This window comes from Bison bison, unplaced genomic scaffold (assembly GCF_000754665.1).
Source record: "Bison bison bison isolate TAMUID 2011002044 unplaced genomic scaffold, Bison_UMD1.0 scf7180017864040, whole genome shotgun sequence".
Classification (NCBI taxonomy): Eukaryota; Metazoa; Chordata; class Mammalia; order Artiodactyla; family Bovidae; genus Bison; species Bison bison.
In genome coordinates, this window is record NW_011494612.1 from 5,490,689 (window position 1) to 5,510,446 (window position 19,758).

Consider the following 19,758-nt stretch of genomic DNA (forward strand, 5'->3'; position numbering starts at 1 on the left):
CACAATGCTGTTACCCTCTTACTATTTAAATATGTAGATTTACATCATCATTTTTAATGACTGCAGAATTTCCAGTTATGTGAAAATTTATTAACTAGCTCTTTTATTATGACCTTTTGGGTTATTTCCAGTTTTCCATTATTATAAACAAAGCTATAATGAACATAATTTATTCATCACATATAATTACTTTGTGAATTTCTATGATTATTTCACTCAGAGAAATTTAAAAATTCCTGGGTCAAACATTATGCAAAATTTATCTCAGGAAAGACTGTTCCAACACATATAATATTTACCATGCGTGTTCTCCCCAGTCAACTCCAATATTACCAATACCTAAAAAAGCTCAGTCAGATTATGGGGATAAAAGGGCATCTCACTTTAGTTTTAGTCTGCCCTTTTTCTGTCGTATAAAAATTCTCTAAAAGGGAATTCCCTGGTGGTCCAGTGGTTAAGACTTGGTGCTTTCACTATGAGGGTCTGGGTTCAATCCCAGGTCAGGGAACTAAGATACCAGAAGCCAAGTGGTGCAGCCAAAAAAATAAATAAATAAATTTAAAAAGTTATCTAAAACAAATGAATCTGGCACCTGGTCTCACTATGATTCTTAAAGTTTTATGACCTCGAAATTCTACTTCTACTTCAAATTATGTCTTCCAGGTGGTGCAATGGTAAAGAATCCACCTGCCAATGCAAGAGAGGCAGGAGACACGGGTCCCAGCTCTGGGTCGGGAAGATCGTCTGGAAGAGGAAATGGCAACCCACGCCAGTATTCTTGCCTGGAAAATTCCATGGACAGAGGAGCCTTGTGGGCTACAGTCCATGGGGTTGCAGAGAGTTGGACATAACTGAGCATGAACACACACATGCAGACTATACAGGGATAACTTTCAAAAAAGATCCTAAAGGATGATGTTTGCACAGATGCTGCTGCTTCTTAAGACCCAAAGCAAAATTTAACTGTGTCAAATTTGAAGGACAGTGCAAGTTACAACAATAAGCCAATTATAATAATGTCTTTGATTTGGGTCGGGTCTAACCAGCTGAAAACAGCAAAAAAGAATACTTCTGTGACTTTGCTTTTAAATGAGAACAAGAGGAGGGAATGTGTCTATCAAGTTATCAGTTTAGAACTTGTGAGTAGAAAAAGTATTTATATAAGCCTATAACAGATAATATTCAGTAATAAATTATTTTGCCTGTCAGTTTAATTACTAAACATTTATATTAAAAAGTACAGTAAATATAATATGAAGTACCCTGGGTATTTGGGGATTAAGGTTTCAGAGAAAATGAATTTGATTTTGTGCTGATGTGAAAAATGGCAATTATTGAATGTTTATTGTTTACATTATCAGTGGGACAGTAGGAAAGACGCAGAAAATTGTCTGTTCTTTCCACTGCTCATGTCTACCACTGTCATTGATTCTGACCTCTACCTGTGTGGCTACTGGTTTCTGTTGAGTGATGGCTACATCTGTAAAGTCTGGATAATTTTCTAGGACTTAATGAACTGTTTGGCATGTAGTTGTGACATTCAGTGCAGTACTGTGATGGTTGATTCTATTTAGAACTGATGCCACATCGAAATGTGTCTATTTCCATTCAAAAATAAACCAGATGGGAAATGGATTGAAGTTGCATTTTTCTAAGGGGGAAAATGGCTCGACTCTAGGTCACAACGTTTATCTTTGAGAATATTTCCCAGTAAAAAGAGCTAAAATCAACATAAGGTTTTCATGGTGCTTTTTAATGGATTATTTGTGTCTGCTATTGTGGAAGAGTGAAAATGCTTGTTCAAGAACTGCTGCTTTAAGACAGTTTAAAAGTAGCCAAGAAAAATAAAGCACCTAGGGACAAACTTATCACGAAATGTATAGAGTCAGCAAAAAGCCAAAAGGACAACAACAAAAATCTTTCAGTTCAGTTCAGTAGCTCAGTTGTGTCCAACTCTTTGTGACCCCATGGACTGCAGCACGCCAGGCCTCCCTGTCCATCACCATCTCCCAGAGTTTACTCAAACTCACGTCCATTGAGTCGGTGATGCCATCCAACCATCTCATCCTCCGTTGTCCCCATCTCTTCCTGCCTTCAATGTTTCCCAGCATCAGGGTCTTTTCAAATGAGTCAGTTCTTTGCATCAGGTGGCCAAAGCACTAGAGTTTCAGCTTCAACATCAGTCCTTCCAATAAACACTCAGGACTGATTTCCTTTAGGATGGACTGGTTGGGTCTCCTTGCTGTCCAAGGGACTCTCAAAAGTCTTCTCCAACACCACAGTTCAAAAGCATCAGTTCTTCAGCGCTCAGCTTGCTTTATAGTCCAATTCTCACATCCATACATGACCACTGGAAAACCATAGCCTTGACCAGATGGACCTTTGTTGGCAAAGTAATGTCTCTGCTTTTGAATATGCTGTCTAGGTTGGTCATAACTTTCCTTCCAAGGAGCAAGCATCATTTAATTTCATGGCTGCAGTCACCATTTGCAGTGACTTTCAGTTCAGTTCAGTCGCTCAGTCATGTCCGACTCTTTGCAACCCCATGAGTCGCAGCACGCTAGGCCTCCCTGTCCATCACAAACTCCCGGAGTTCACCCAGACTCATGTCCATCGAGTCAGTGATGCCATCCAGCCATCTAATCCTCTGTCGTCCCCTTCTCCTCCTGCCCCCAATCCCTCCCAGCATCAGAGTCTTTTCCAATGAGTCAACTCTTTGCATGAGGTGGCCAAAGTACTGCAGTTTCAGCTTTAGCACCATTCCTTCCAAAGAAATCCCAGGGCTGATCTCCTTCAGAATGGACTGGTTGGATCTCCTTGCAGTCCAAGGGACTCGAAGTGACTTTGGAGCCCCCCAAAATAAAGTCTGTCATTGTTTCCTCTGTTTTCCCATCTATTTCCCAGGAAGTGATGGGACCAGATGCCATGATCTTAGTTTTCTGAATGTTGAGTTTTAAGCCAACTTTTTCACTCTCCTCTTTCACTTTCATCAAGAGGCTCTTTAGTTCCTCTTGCTTTCTGCCATAAGGGTGGTGTCATCTGCATATCTGAGGTTATTGATATTTCTCCTGGCAATCTTGATTCTAGCTTGTGCTTCATCCAGTCTAGCATTTCTCATGATGTACTCTGCATATAAGTTAAATAAGCAGGGTGACAATATACAGCCTTGACGTACTCTTTTTCCTATTTGGAACCAGTCTGTTGTTCCATGTCCAGTTCTAACTGTTGCTTCTTGACCTGCATACAGGTTTCTCAAGAGGCAGGTCAGGTGGTCTGGTATTCCCATCACTTTCAGAATTTTCCACAGTTTGTTGTGATCCACACAGTCAAAGGCTTTGGCATAGTCAATAAAGCAGAAGTACTCCTGCTTCCAATAATGAAAATCCTAAAGCATTACTGAAGAATAAAAATTCTGAAGAAACTGAAGTACATACCTTGTTCTTCACCAGGATGGCTCAATATTATAAAGACATCAGCTCTTTTTATATTAATCTATACTCCAGTATTCTTGCCTAGAAAATCCCATGGACAGAGGAGCTTGGTGACCTACAGTCCATGGGGCTGCAAAAGAGTCAGACACAACTAAGACACTAAACAACAGCAACAATAAACATACTGTAGTCATGATCAAAAAACGAATGAGGGAACTTGAATAAACAGTGTTGAAGTTCATGTGGAAGAATGAATAAGAGTAGCCAAGGTTATTTTGGAAAAAATATACTAATTTGGGGAAGTGGTATGGTAGGAAGGAAGTAGTATTAAAGTGCACAGCTATGATAATTAAAATGATACCACACTAGCATGCAAGTCAGCAGAACTTTAATAGGAAGCAGTAGAGAGTACAAATAGGTTAGGATGTATGGCAGTTATGTTTACAGCATAAACAGGCACTGGTGGGCTGCTGTCTATGGGGTCACACAGAGTTGGACACGACTGAGGTGACTTGGCAGCAGCAGCAGGCCATGAGGGGCGGAGAAGGCAATGGCAACCCACTCCAGTGTTCTTGCCTGGAGAATCCCAGGGACAGGGGAGCCTGGTGGGCTGCCGTCTATGGGGTCGCACAGAGTCGGACACGACTGAAGTGACTTAGCAAACAGGTACTGCAGGCTAGAGAGGCAGACAGTACTGCAGTCATGCACTTCTGGATCAGCTGGTTTCTCCAGCAAAAAGAGTTAGAGTCCCTACTTCCTTTCTAACATTAAAATAATTTGCAGATGCTGAATGTAAAATATAATATCAGGGACTTCTATGGTGGTCCAGTGGCTAAGACTCCACACTCCCACGGCAGGGGACCTAGGTTCAATCCCTGGCGAGGGAACTGAATCCCACATGCCATAAGTAAGAGTTCACAGGCCACAGCTGAAGACCCGTGTGCAACTGAGACCCAGTGCAGCCAAAGAATAATAAATAAGTAAATAAATATTAAAAATAAGTAAATAAATATCAAAAAATAAAAACTAATATTAAACAAGCACTAGAAGATAAAATATAAGGAAATAGGAAATATTTTGTCTTGGGTTGGGGAAGCTATTCTAAGCATATTAATTAAAACGGGGAGAAAAAATAAAAAACTGATAGATTGGATTAATAAGAATTGACGTTTCCCCCAAATGCTATAAACATGATTGAAAAGCAATTGGCAAGTCAGATTTGCAACAAATGGGAGAAAGAAATTAGCCTCTTGTATACTTAAGTTACTTATGTCATTAAAAGAAAGTGAAACATCCCAACAAAATGGACAAAGGACATGAATAGTCTAGACAGTTTACAAAAGAACAAGTACAAATGGGTAATGGATACATTTCTAAACTCTCAAATTGCACATTAAAAAAAAAACGGGAATTCATTTTGAAACCCAGCAAATCGGCAAAGATTAAATAAAATAACAATTCAGAAAAGATGGGAGGAAAAAGCCCTCTAAAACATTGTTAGAGATACAATATGATGTCAGAGGGCAAAGGAAACTACACACTTCCTTTGGCTAGAAATTCCAAGGTTAGGATTTAGTTAAGGAAACAATTAAGAAGGTGAGCAAGATGCTATGTACAACCACACCCACTTGTGTAAATCAGTGATAAATCTGTGTGTTACTGAGGTTCTCCTTAAAGAAATTATGGCATACTCATATGATGTGATACAATGCGGACATTAAATGTAACACAATGTAGCTATTAAATGTTATAGAACACAATGACATGGAAAAGTGTGTGCAACATTGTTTAAATAATAAAGAACTTTGTGGAACTACAAGAACCCAATTATGTTTTAAAAAAGAAATACAACACAGTGATATTTATGTATAGAAAAAAGTGGAATGATATACACACCATGTTAAAATTATTAGCCCTGGATGGTGGGATTACAGATAAAACTTAATTTTCTTATTGCTTTTCTGTGTTTGCCAAATTTTCTCTAATGAAAATATGTTGAAATCAGAGCTCTCTGCCTCTATAATTATTATACATTTAGAAATTTATAAAGAAGCCCACACCTTTAAAGAGAATACTTAAGTTCTCATGGAACTGAAAAGGTATGACATTTATCTCTAGTTTACAGGAGGAAATATTTGTTTCCCTATATAACCTGCAGAAGGCAATCAATGGGTTGATTAACAGGGTGCTGATTTTAAACTCTCCCCTCTAAACAAAACAAATTAACATTAGAAGCTAGTTGAAATATCAATAATCAGAAAAAAAATCTTACTGGCAAAACAATTAGTAACAAACGTGAATAAAAAGAGAGGTCTGACATATTCTGAGGGATGAATTTGCTGAGTTCCTGAGGCAGAGGGAGCAGAGTGAACTGAAGATTGGTTCTCAAAAGCCGGAGTCTGGAGTGGGTAGGAAGGAAGGGCCTCCAGCGTTTGCAGGAGGTAAGGGCTGGTGGTGTGCTTGTCTGCCAGTGAGTCATTTTCCAGAAGTGACTGTTAACATGGGAAAGGTGACAGCAACAGCCCTGCAACCGTGTGTGTGCCGCCTTTCACCAGGAAGCTTAAAGTACCACCTTTAACTGGGGGCACTTGTCTCGATCTCACTGCAGAGACCACACTGAAATCCCAGCCTGGCCAATATAGTTCTCTGTGTGTGCTTCCGTCACTCAGTCCTGTCCAACTCTGTGTGACCCTGTGGACTGTAGCCCACCAGACTCTTCTGTCCATGGGATTCTCCAGGGCAAGAATACTGGAGTGGGTTGCCATTTCCTTCTCCAGGGGATCTTCCTGACCCAGGGATGAAACCGGGGTCTTCTGCATTGCAGGCAGATTCTAGAATCATACAATTGTGGACTTCCTGAAAAAGCTTACGGGGGGAGGGTGGCTGGGGTGTTCCATAGATGGTGGGAGCTCAGTGTGTCTGTAGTGACGGGGGAGGAGGGAGAGGAGATAAGAAGCCATTCGGAAAAAAATAAAGAAGCCATTGTGGAGGGAACAGGGAAGTGACAGGATCTGAGTTAGGTTCTCGAAGGATCACTCTTTCCATCGACACTGGAATACAGGGGCTGGGATGGGTCCGGTTAGAGCCATGCCTAGGAAAGTTCTGAGTGACATTTAATTGAATGAAGGACTCATTTAGGGCCACACAATCCTTGGTTCTCAGCCCAATGCTCTCTCCGCTGGACCACAGATTTGTTTAAAACTCACATCTTCCTGTAGAAGATCAGGAATCTTCTATGTCTGGAGTCATCTCAAATCTGAGAACTGAAGTTTCTGCATTTAAATTTAACAGCAGTAATCTCTAGCATCCTCCTTTAGTGATTTTAAAAATCATAGCCTTGTATCACCAGAACCATTTCAATTTCTAAAAGTGGACTTACTATAAAAAACTTAAATTAGACACTAGGTGGCTTGACTTGGTCCTAAATCTATTAATAGATTTAAAATGCTAGTTTTTTTTTTTTACACACAAAAATAATAAAAGCTATTAAAATAGGAAATGTTTGTGCCCCACACAAAGCCATTTTGCACCACATCCTGCATTCTGGGGACACTGTTTTGAAAAAAGAAGAACCTGGAGATGGCAGGTGTGCTGAGAGTTAAGAGGCTGGGCTGGGTCGCAGTGCCTACCGCAGAGGGACACCCAGCTTCAGAGACCCACCGAAAGCATTGAAGCCGAAGTCCTTGGGCAAATCGACCAGCTTGGTACTCTTTTCCATCCATTACCGAAGGGACTGTCTCCGTGTCCTGCACAATGACAGCCATTTCACTGTCTCGCTTTCCCAGCATGCTTCGGTCATTTATGTTGGCAGAGCCTATAAGGAGAAACAGTGCAACTGAACCATTTTCTTGTCGAGGGAGACACTCACTTATCCTCCAGAATTGATTCTTCCTTGCTAAATAAGCCCTCATTTTGTTTGGTTATCAAGAGGTGTGGTGCTCTAGGGAAGCAGTGACCTCCCTAACCCAGGGGTGAATCTCGGTCAGTCTAAGTCAGCCATGGTCATGACATTATTTCTGCCAGTGACTGCTTAGAAATGGGCACTTGTCATGATTCTAGCCATTGAAACATGAAGGCAAATCTGCCAGGGGCTTCTGAGAAAGTTTTCTACTTCTTATTAACAGACACAAGAACAGGATGTCTCTTCCAGTCTTTGGATACTCTGGCTTGAAGGGTTGTATGGAAACAGGATTCTAGGAGCTGTAGCAGCTCTTTTGTAACCAAGAGGACAAACAGATAAATTAAAGACAGCAGAGCAGAAAGAAGAAAGACTCTGGGTCTTTAAGTCACTGAATTAGCCAACTCTAGAACTTCTTACCTTCTTACCTTATCTTTCCTATTGTTTCACATACCTCTAGCTGAATTTTCTATCTTGTGGCTCAAGGGATTCTGACTGATACAATCATTAAGCACACAAAGAAACAAGAATGCTTATCAGTTCAGTTCAGTTAGCTTTTATGCTTAATAATTAAATTCTGCAGACTTTAACTCATGGTCATATAATTATAGATGTCAAAACCCAAGAAGACCTTCACAGCAATATAATCCACTCTCAAATACAGACTATCATTAGTGGCTATGGGTTTCCATTCTCTTGCCTCACTTGAGAGGGACACCAATGGCTTCTGTATCAACTTCTCTCCATTCTATTTTTAAATCCAAATGAGCTGAGAATGTCAACTTTCACATGTATTTGAATATTAGTTCAATGTGTATCTTCTGCGTTCCTGTCATGTATTGTTACTTTTTCTGCGTTAATCATCAAGGATCCATTTTGAATCCTTGAGGTATTCTACAAACTACAGAAGGGCCTGCCTGATTCTCTTTTTCCTTCTTGCCCCTCTTGCTCTAGCCCCACACTCCACTGCTTCTGCAGACTCAGAGCAGAAGGGTCAGGTTGAACAGGAGCTCGAGGTTACCCTCTGTGATGGGGGCCATCAGGGTGGAAGGTGTTAGCAGCCCTGCCCCAAGCCCAAATGGCAGGATGCTAGACATGAGAGGAAGCTGGCTCCTCCTAAAGAGACTTCACTGCTGTTTGCCACAATATTGCATGCATGCATGCATGCTAAGCCACTTCAGTTGTGACTTTGTGACCCCATGGACTGTAGCTCGCCAGGCTCCTCAAGACCCACTCCAGTACTCTTGCCTGGAAACTCCCATGGATGGAGGAGCCTAGTAGGCAGCAGTCCATGGGGTCATGAATAGTTGGACACGACTGAGCAACTTCACTTTCACTTTTCACTTTCATGCACTGGAGGAGGAACTGGCAACCCACTCCAGTGTTCTTGCCTGGAGAATCCCAGGAACGGGGAAGCCTGGTGGGCTGCCATCCATGGGGTCGAACAGAGTCGGACATGACTGCAGTGACTTAGCAGCAGCAGCAGAACTGGCAGAAGGGTTCTTTACCACTGGTGCACCTGGGAAGCCCTTGCCACAATATTGTCACATAATTAACATACAAATCTATGATAACTGCGGATATGAATAGTGCCCTACAGGGACTCTGGGTGACAGAGAAAGGATGGAACACCTCACAGAAATTTGGGAGCACTACTAGGGTGCTGTAAGGTGAGCCCCACCTTCGAAAAATGTTGTTTTGTTAGTGACAAATCAACTTTTACACATACACTTACATTTTAATCACACTATAAAATTTGCCTCCTCTATTGCAGACAAATAACACTATAAAATTTGTCTTTGGGCTTGACATTTGGCCCAGCATTAATTTGGACAAAGTTATTTAATCTTTCTCAGGTTAATTTAATCTTTTATAAGTCAAGATCATAATATAGACCTTGTCGGGTTGTTGTGAGCATTAAATAAGACCCACGTGAAAGCACTTACTGATCTATAAACTGCTCCACAAATTCTAAGTATTATTGGCATTATTATCAGATACTGTTACCCGGATAATATCTGCACTAGAGAACCTGCCTCAGGAGGGGGAGATTTGCTAGCACATAGCATTTGTAGCAAAGAAGCCTCCTCTCTGCGTGAACTGCCCCTTACCCAGGTGTGTAAACGGTCAGGAGTGAGGAGTAAGGTCCCCCAAGTGCTGCTTTGGGGCTTAAAAGGTGGCTCAGTGGTAAAGTATCCTCCTGCCAAGCAGGAGACACTGGTTAGATCCCTGGGTTGTGAAGATCCCCTGGAGTAGGAAATGGCAACACACTCCACTATTTTTGTCTGGAAAATTCCATGGAAGAAGAGTCTGGCGGGCTATACAGTTCTGCTGCTGCTGCTGCTAAGTCGCTTCAGTCATGTCCGATTCTGTGTGACCCCATGGACGGCAGCCCACCAGGCTCCGCCGTCCCTGGGATTCTCCAGGCAAGAACACTGGAGTGGGTTGCCATTTCCTTCTCCAATGCATGAAAGTGAAAAGTGAAAGTGAAGTCGCTCAGTCGTGTCCGACTCTTAGCAACCCTGTGGACTGCAGCCTACCAGGCTCCTTGGTCCATGGGATTTTCCAGGCAAGAGTACTGGAGTGGGGTGCCATTGCCTTCTCCAGCTATACAGTCCACGAGGTCTCAAAGACGCAGACACCAAATACAGTAGTGCTGGGACGTCACTATCACATGTTCCCAGCAGAGGCCGCTGTTGGGCCGGGGCTGCTGAATTGGGAAGACATTGCTCTTCACTGTCTGGCAGCCTGAGTATATGAGCCCTCCTACACACATAGGCATATACACACACACATAGGCATATACACACACACACACATTTTCACACCGGTCCCCCTAGACTCCCTCCCAGCACTGTGGGCCCCACACTCGCCAGCAGAGGAGTGCATTCCTGGCATTCTGAACTAGAATTCTTAGAGGGTGTGTTTTCTTGTACTTCCAGGGTCCATCAGGAGTTTCCCAGGGCACTTCCTCTCACCCACACTGGATAAGTGAGTTGTGCTTGTCTTGGGCTCATGCTCAGTCGTGTTTGACTCTTTGCGACCCTTTGGGCTGTAGCCCACCAGGCTCCTCTGACCATGGAATATCCTAGGCAAGAATACTGGAATCCTCCAGGGGATCTTCCAGACTGAGGGATTGAACCCGCGTCTCCTATGTTTCCTGCACTGTAGGCAGATTCTTTACCCACTGAGCCATCAGGGAAGCCAGGATAAGTGAGTTGGCTACTACTTATTAGGAATGTGGAGAAGGGGAAGAGAAAACTTCAGATGAATTTAATAAATGAGATACTAAAAATGAGATATTGATGGATGTAAATATATCTCCCTTTTTGTTGTTAAACATTCCCATATTGTGAAAATCAAATTCAGAATAGCAGGCTATAGTATTAACCCATTTCTACAGAAAATATGAGGAAGAAGAGCGGGCAAGGATTCTAGGAAGATACACACTGAAGGGTTAAGGGTGGTGAGTGCTTTCCGGCAAAGGGAAGGAGACACTAGGGGAATTTTGACCTTTTACTCTATGTGAGTCCTTAGAATTTGAATTGTTTTCAACAAATGTACTCTGTATTTTTATGGTGACTGCAATCCCTTGGTTTATTAGGACACTGTCTCAATAATTTAAAACCACTTAAATTTTGGAAAATGACCTTTTCTAAGCCTATTAGGAACTTTTTAAATACTGTGAAATATAGCAAAATAGAAAAGAGTATATGAAAACTTATAAGTACAATTTAGGTAATGACTTTAGAAAATCATTGAATTTATTATCCAAGCTGAAAAACAGAACATTACCACATTCCAGAAGTCCTCAGCTACCTTCCCATGGAAGTCCTTCCCATCCCAGGAGAGAAACTTTATATAGAATTTTGTGTTCATCATGTTAGGATGATGTTTTCCTAAACAAACAAGTTTACTTTAGGCTTATTTTTAATTTGTGTAAATAGAACTATATAGTAGATAATCTTTGGAGACTGGCTTCTTTCATTCAACATCATATCTTTGGGATTTATCTTATACATATTGTAATGCATTATTTTCCTTAAATGAGCACCCACACATCTACTTATTCTTTCTACTGTTAACGGGTGTTTGGGAGATTCCAGAGTTTTGCTGTGATACACAGTTAAGTTCTACATCGATGTGTATATGTTTCCTGATGTGCACATGTGGGAGTTTCACGGGGCTCTGTGCACAAGAATGGGTCCCTGGTGTTGCTTAGTATTGCCAGCACTTGGACTGTCCAGTTTTTGATTTTTGCCAATTGGTATTTTGAAAACCTGCTCTTTTCCTCATTACCATATTAATGAGGATGAATATCTTTCATATATTATGGGACTCAGGTATGTCCTTTTGGGGGTGCTCCTATACAATTCCTCTGCCCATCTTTCTTTGGATATTGTCTTTCCTTGTTGATTGAGTTCTTTATTTTTTGAATGGGCTTCCCTGGTGGCTCAGAAGGTAAAGAATCTGCCTGCAATGCAGGAGACCTGGGTTCAATCCCTGGGTTAGGAAGATCTCCTGGAGGAGGGCAAGGCAACCCACTCCAGTATTCTTGCCTGGAGAATCCCCAGGGACAGAGGAGCCTGGTGGGCTACAGTCCATGGAGTCACAAAGAGTATTAAGTGTGTTGCAAATACTCTTTTTTCAGTTCGTGGTTTATCATTTTATTTTACTTATATAGCATATTTTCATGAATAAAGTTCTGAATTTTAATGCAGTTAGATTTATCTATCATTTCCTTTGTGATTTTGCTTTTTTTAAATGTCTTGTTTAAAAAATTGTTAATTCTCCTGTGATAGACAGAATAATGACCCCTAGAGATGACTATGTCATAATACCCAAAGTTGGTATGTTATGTTACATGGTAAAGGGGAATTAAGGCTGCAGATGGAATTAATAGATGGTGCTAATCAGCTGACCATAAAAATAAGGACATTATCCTAGATTATCTAGGTGTTCAGTATAATCACAAGAGTCTTTAAAAGTAAAGGGAATTCAGAGAGAGATGTGGTTACAGAAGAATGGGTTGACACTTTGAGGACTTTCAGAGAGATGTAACATTGCTGCCTTCAAAGACAGAAGAAAGGGACCATGAACCACGGAATGAGGGTGGCCACTCAAAGCTGGAAAAGGCAAGGAAATGGATTCTCCTTTGTGCTAAATTGCTTCAGTGTTGTCCTACTCTTTGTGACCCCACGGACTGTAGCCCACCAGGCTCCTCTGTCCATGAGATTCTCCAGGCAAGAATAGTGGAGTGGGTTGCGACCCAGGGATCGAACCTGCATCTCTTACATCTTTTGCATTGGCAGGCAGGTTCTTTATACTAGCTCTATCTGGGAGGCTTCTAGAAGGAACACAGCCCTGCTGACATCTTGATTTTAACCCAGAGAGATCTATGTTGGACTTCTAACCTACATAACTTTTAGATAATAATTTTGTGCTGTTTCAAGTCACTAAGTTTGTGGTCATTTTCTACAGCAGTAATAGACAACTAATACACCAACTCTACCCTACTTAGGCCTATGTGTTTTAATTAATTCACTTGTTTATTTTTGGCTGCACCATGCGGCATATGGGATCCTAGCTCTCCCACTAGGGATCAAACCCATACTCCCTGCATTGGAAGTGCAGGGTCTTAACCACTGGACCTCCAGGGAAGTCCTTAGTGGGCGACTCAGTACTTTCTAACTGCTTTGTTCCCTGTGCCTCCAGTTCAGGAGTTCTCAGCTTGGCTGCACAGGAGCATCATCTAGGAAGCTTTCAAAAGATAATGGTGCCAAAACAAAAACAGAAAGCAAAAAAGCCTTGATACCTGGGCCCTAAACCAGACCAATTAATCACAGTTTCTGGAAGTAGGAACCAGGCATTATTAGTATTTTCTCCTAATATCACTCCATTCTTTTATCAATTAACCCAACTTTCTTTTTGAGGGGGAGAGGATCTATTTGAAAGTAAACTGCAGACATGAATAAACTTTCCCCTAAATGACAGTTCCATTTATCTGAACTCAAACCCATCTGTGTTCAAAATTGTTCTGTGGTGACAGTGAAAACATCTAATTAACTGAGTGGAGATAGGAAGACTCCTATCAGAGTGATGGAAATATTCTGTATCTTGTTCTGGGTGGTGATTACATAAATGTAAACATATGTGAATATTCATTAAGCTGTACACTGAAGTTTTGTGCCATTTACTATATATAATACATTAATTAAAAAAGAATAGTCCACGAAAAACAACAACAACAAAAAGCCACTAGGCAATCCTAAGGCAGTCAGGGTTGTGACTCATGGGACTCGCTCTTTACCGGGGTAGCCTTTCAACTACAGACACTTACTGAAGCCTGCCTTTAAGCACCGAGATCCATTCCCTCCATGGGGTTTCCCACATATCACCCTTGCTGACTGCCTCTCAGCACCAGTTCATCAGTATCCATCCCAGTGGTTCCGGGGTTTGGTGAAAAGAATACCTGCCTCCCCTGTAGTCCATGAGGTGGGCAGGGCAGTGGCGCTGTGTGAGCATGTGCTATTTCCCTACTGTGATGTGCAGTGGAATGCACGTGTGAGCTAAACCACTTCGGTCATGTCCAACTCTTTGTGACCCAATGCATAGCAGCCCGCCAGGCTCCTCTGTCCGTGGGATTCTCCAGGTAATAATACTGGAGTGGGTTGCCATGCCCTCCTCCAGGGGATCTTTCGACCCAGGGATCAAACCAACATCTCTTATGTCTCCTGCATTGGCAGGCAGGTTCTTTACCACTCGTGCTCCCTGGGAAGCCCATGCAGTGAATTAGTGAAACCAAAAGAAAGAAAAAAAATCAATTCATTTAGTTAACAGGATAGACTTAACTTCTACTTAAGGATAGCCTTGTTTTATTTAGGAAAGAAAATAACTGTTAGTTCAGTTACATGCCAATAAGATGAATTAGAAAACTGGACTTGGTCACAGATTTTAGAACCAACAGGGCCACCGGGGGTAAAACATAATTAAAGCTATACATGAAAGAGATCTCAGTGTGAGAAACCAAGTATTTCCTTGTGAAGAAAAAATAAGGATAAACCATTTAGTCATTTTTCTTACAATAGATTATTCAGTATTTCTGGATTAAGTCTGCCATGTTAGAAAATTTAATCACAGGTTACTTTAACTTCTTTAAAGCTCTTAATGACTTAACACCTGTAAAATATCCTCAACCTAATTTCTCAAGTTCCTCTTTGAGAATTTTAAACATTGTTCTCTGTGTTATGAACTTAAACAGGCCAAATGTCTGAGAGCAGCAACAACAAGCCTGTTTCTTCCAGAGTTCCCACAGAGGTGAAAAGAACAAAAGTATACGTGGATTTTTCCATGGATTTTTTTGGGGAAAATCTGTCCTGCCCTGGGGAAGAAGAAAAAGAAATCCAGCCCTTAAAGACTAGCAAGTGAGACTTCTCATACTCTCAAAGTCACATCTTCAGTTTCAAGAAAGTAGATAATAACTGTATGCAAAAAGAATCAATTATTGCTAGTCTAAATAAATTGTAGCCTTTGAGAGTTTAAAGACCTTTCTATAAAGTAAGTCAAAAACTCTACAGATTTATTTAACTCAGATACTAAAAACTACTTTGCATTTATACTTGATGTAAAAGTAAAGCAGGTTGAAAGTCGAAAAGACTTTTAAAAGGAAAATATTTACATCTGTCAATTTTTACTTCAAGAATTCTGAAATCTCCCTAAAGAGATCAACTGACTTTCATCTGGCTTTGTTTGTTTGTTTTTCCATTTCAACAAGCATCAGTATTTTCCCTTTCCTTATTGTCACTGTCAATTTGAAGATAAAAATATTCTGAGATTAGCTTCTAAAGAGGCAAAGACAAGAATAGCTTGGGGAAATAAGAGAAAACCTGTTTATTAGGGGAGATAGGGGAAGAAATGAATCCTTAAAGGGCTCTGATCCCTATTGGGCAAGAGATTATAAAGACACGGATATTTCTCTTAAAGGCCCAAAGAGAGAGAGAGAGAGAGAGACAGTGTGTGTGTGTGTGTGTGTGTATCACCACACTGTGATCTACATATTTTCTGGCTTCAGAACTGCTTTTCTTTCTTTTCAAATCATGTTCCAGAGAAGACAGTCTCATTACTCCTAGGTATGAGATTTTTCTTTCTTTTCTCAGTGGAGGATAGAAATGGAAAAGGCATATTTACTGTCAAATTTTTTCCAGAACACTCCATGACACTTAGTTTCTTAAAGAATAGATATCTTATAGCTGAGAGACTACATGTCATTGAAAACAGATGAGTGGAATGCCCAACCGTGGGACACAGCATATCTCTTAAGGAACATCCCCTCACCCTTGTCAATTCATTTATCTGGCTGGTTATTAATACTCATTTTCTCATCTTGACCTTTCAATGTTCATGTAACATGATATTAGAAGGCAAACCAACCCCACGATGGGAAAATGAAGCTTTCCAGGTGTACAAAAGAATGGAGCTGCAAACCCACCCTTCTCAGCAGGCTGTTCTAATCTGGGTAGAAGTACAACCAGTAACACCCCTGAATCTGTCCATGGGGTGAGAGCTGCGGGAGAAGACTGCAGACCTCAGTCTAGGGCTACATTGTATTATTACTACACAAGCTGGTCTACCCTGTACCCTGATTCAGTTCAGTTCAGTTCAGTCACTTAGTCGTGTCCGACTCTTTGCAACCCCATGAATCGCAGCACACCAGATTAGTAACATCCAAAATACTGACTCCAGGGGAAAAATGGTAAGCATAGACATTGTTGTTGCTGTTGGATAGTTGCTCAGTTGCATCTAACTCTTTTGTGACCCCATGGACTGTGGCCTGGCAGGCTCCTCTGTCCATGGGATTTCCCAGGCAAGAATACTGGAGTGGGTTGCCATTTCCTTCTCCAAGGGATCTTCCCAATCCAGGGATCAAACCCACATCTCCTGCATTGGCAGGCCAGTTCTTTACCATTGAGCCACCAGGGAAGCTCCAAGCATAGATGTAGTGATAGTTTAACATCCTTCCGATTCTGACTCTTGCAAGAACCTTGGATCTGAGGTATTGGTTAGGTGGATGTGGTGGGAGCACATACAAAGTACTACCAGGCTACCAGATACTCATTTATGACACACTTCCCTTCCCAAACCTCTCCCTTCTAGCCCTGAAATCTAGGCACTTTTGTTCAAAATTCTTAAAAAGGGAATAATAAAGAATTAATGAGCGCAGACTGATTACTGCACTGCTGGGTTAGACTGCTGTCTCTGGACACTGTAATTTGCACAATGGCCATTTAATTGTTCTGTGCCTCTGTTACTTCACAGATAAAAACAGGGATTAGAAAAGACATAAGCGAAAAAGATTGCTTCAGAAATGTTTTAGATACTGATACTCTCAACTGCAAAGGAAGCTTCAAAGGAATAAAAAGAATGATTTTTGCATCAGGTAAGTCAACTGACAAGGAACACAATTAGAGACCAAGTACTTACCAATAATAACAGTGTTGTCATCAGCAATTAGCAACTTGCTGTGGACATAGATAAGCTCAGTGACTAGGTTTCCTTCAAGCTCTGCATGTGTTCTAAGACCACAGAAGGATATATAATTTATCCACTGATTGCCAACTGTAAATTAAACAAGAAATCACTAAAATTAATACAACCAAGCTCAATAAAGGCATCTTAGATTTTACTGTCTTTCAAAACAAATATACCACTTCAACAGGTTAAGAATAGATTGTGTAACATATATATGTATGTGTGTGTATATAATTTTAGAATGCATGTAGGATCTATTTTTACTTTCTGAAGAGTTTTATACTGCTAATATAAATGGAGATATAATTTCAAAATATCTTATTGAAGTGATTTCTATGAATCCCCAATGCTAGGTCCCCAAATAAATTCAAATATGAACATTTTATTTTAAGGATTTATTGAGTAACTACTGAAGAGTGATAACTCAAGTATAGCCACAGTGGGACAACCTAAGATTTGCATCTGTCTGGATTGACACCTGCTGCTGTTTATTCTGTTATTTTTAAAAATTTACTTATTTGCCTGCATCAGGTCTTAGTTGCAATACTTGGGATCTTCATTGCATCTTGTGGGATTTTTTTCATTGTGGTGTGTGGGCTTCTCTCTATTTGTGGCTCATGAGCTTATTAGTTGCAGCACATGGGCTTAGTCGATCTGCAGCATGTGGGATCTTAGTTTCCCAACCAGGGATCAAACCCGCATCTCCTGCATTGGATGACAGATTCTTTTTTTTTTTAATACAATTTTATTTTATTTATTCTTTTTGCCATTAAAAAAAATTTTAATTGGAGGCTAATTACTTTACAATATTGTGGTGGGTTTTGCCATACATTCACATGAATCAGCCATGGGTGTACATGTGTTCCCCATCCTGAACTCCCCTCCCACCTCCCTCCCCATTCCATCCCTCAGGATCATCCCAGTGCACCAGCCCAGAGCACCCTGTCTCATTAACCTGGACTGGCAATCTATTTCACATATGATAATATACATGTTTCAATGCTATTCTCTCAAATCGTCCCACCCTCGCCTTCTCCCACAGAGTCCAAAAGTCTGTTCTTTACATCTGTGTCTCTTTTGCTGTCTTGATTGGCCACCTCATTCGAAGAGTTGACTCACTGGAAAAGACTCTGATGCTGGGAGGGATTGGAGGCAAGAGGAGAAGGGGACGACAGAGGATGAGATGGCTGGATGGCATCACTGACTTGATGGACATGAGTCTGAGTGAACTCCGGGAGTTGGTGATGGACAGGGAGGCCTGGCGTGCTGCAATTCATGGGGTCACAAAGAGTCGGACATGACTGAATGACTGATCTGATCTGATCTGATATAGGGTCATGGTTACCATCTTTCTAAATTCCGTATATATGCATTAATATACTGTATTGGTGTTTTTCTTTCTGGCTTACTTCACTCTGTATAATAGGCTCCAGTTTCATCCAATTCATTAGAACTGATTCAAATGCATTCTTTTTAATAGCTGAGTAATACTCCATTGTGTACATGTACCACAGCTTTCTTATCCATTCATCTGCCAATGGACATCTAGGTTGCTTCCATGTCCTGGCTATCATAAACAGTGCTGCAATGAACACTGGGGTACACGTGTCTCTTTCAATTCTGATTTCCTTGATGTGTATGCCCAGCAGTGGGATTGCTGGGTTGTATGTCAGTTCTATTTCCAGTTTTTTAAGGAGTCTCCACACTGTTCTTCATAGTGGCTGTACTAGTTTGCATTCCCACCAACAGTGTAAGAGGGTTTAGATGGCAGATTCTTAACCACTGGACCACGAGGGAAGCCCCAACACCTTGCTGCTGCTTAAATCAGATGCAAGACGTAAGCTCAAACTATCTGGTGTTTATACATACTTAGTAGCAAACTCAGGGCAAAGCAGCAGTTAAAATTTTACAGACTTTGGCTAAGTAAAAATGTTGGCAGTTAAATAATATCCCTCCTTCTAAATCATTGAAAATTAGGGAAACAAAAAAAATCCTAAGTACGTTTGACCTTGGAGAATTTATTTCAGAGCAAGAAGTACCAGGTTTGTACTTTAAAATGTAGCCCTCTCATCGTGTGAAGGTCATTTATGTGATAAGAACTGTATTCCATATCAAACCAACCCATAATCATTACTCTGGCGTGAGTGTTAGTCACGAGATTTTATGGTCCCGTCTCACACAGCAGTTGTCCTAGATAAGCTAAGTGTGATACTAAGAATAAATGGAGTGGAACCAAAGCATCACAGATTCTTATAGAAGGAGAATATAAATTTTTATAAGAGAATCTGAAGCATGCTGATAGAATCAATGGTAGTTCATGTTTCATTTACTGAAGTTTCCAGGTATTACTGATGTTTTCTATTTTGCTGTTGATGTTACTCAGTGAACCTATTACATTTAGGTATCTTGGAAAGAAATTTTTTCACAGGTAATATATAGAGGTTCCTCCATTTATAGATAACCCTTCCCATATCTGATATTAACACATACTATAAAGTCTGTATAATTAAAACAGTGGAGAACTGGTACATAGACAGCCAAACCAGTGTCTGAAATTGAAAGTCCAGAAATAGACCCAAGTAAGTATGGAAATTTTGCATATGATAAAGGTTGTAGCTCTAGGAAAAGGGCTTTTGAAGAAAAGGTGCTAATATAATTGCATCGCTATTCCAAAGAGATAAAAATTATATACATTCCTCCCAGCAATCATAAAAACTCTAAATAAATCAGAGATGAAAATGTAAGCATATGAAACCATACAGGTGTTAGAAGAAAACCGAGTGAATTCCTGGTAACCTGAGTGTAGGGGAGGCTTATAACTATCTGCTGCTAAGTCGCTTCAGTCGTGTCCGACTCTGTGCGACCCCATAGACAGCAGCCCACCGGGCTCCCCCGTCCCTG

The 19,758-nt window shown here is 40.9% G+C and overlaps 1 protein-coding gene across 7 annotated transcripts in view; it reads right to left on the reverse strand.

The window, feature by feature from the left end:
* Positions 1-19,758, reverse strand: part of PLD1 (phospholipase D1, phosphatidylcholine-specific) — a 227,294-nt gene that overhangs the window by 12,640 nt on the left and 194,896 nt on the right. For all 7 annotated transcript variants that reach the window (XM_010835253.1, XM_010835254.1, XM_010835249.1 and 4 more), the window contains 2 exons: positions 16,810-16,944; positions 7,092-7,245 (listed from right to left, as the gene is read on the reverse strand). In XM_010835253.1, the coding sequence (XP_010833555.1) occupies positions 7,092-7,245; positions 16,810-16,944 (289 nt within the window). The remainder of the gene's footprint in view (positions 1-7,091; positions 7,246-16,809; positions 16,945-19,758) is intronic.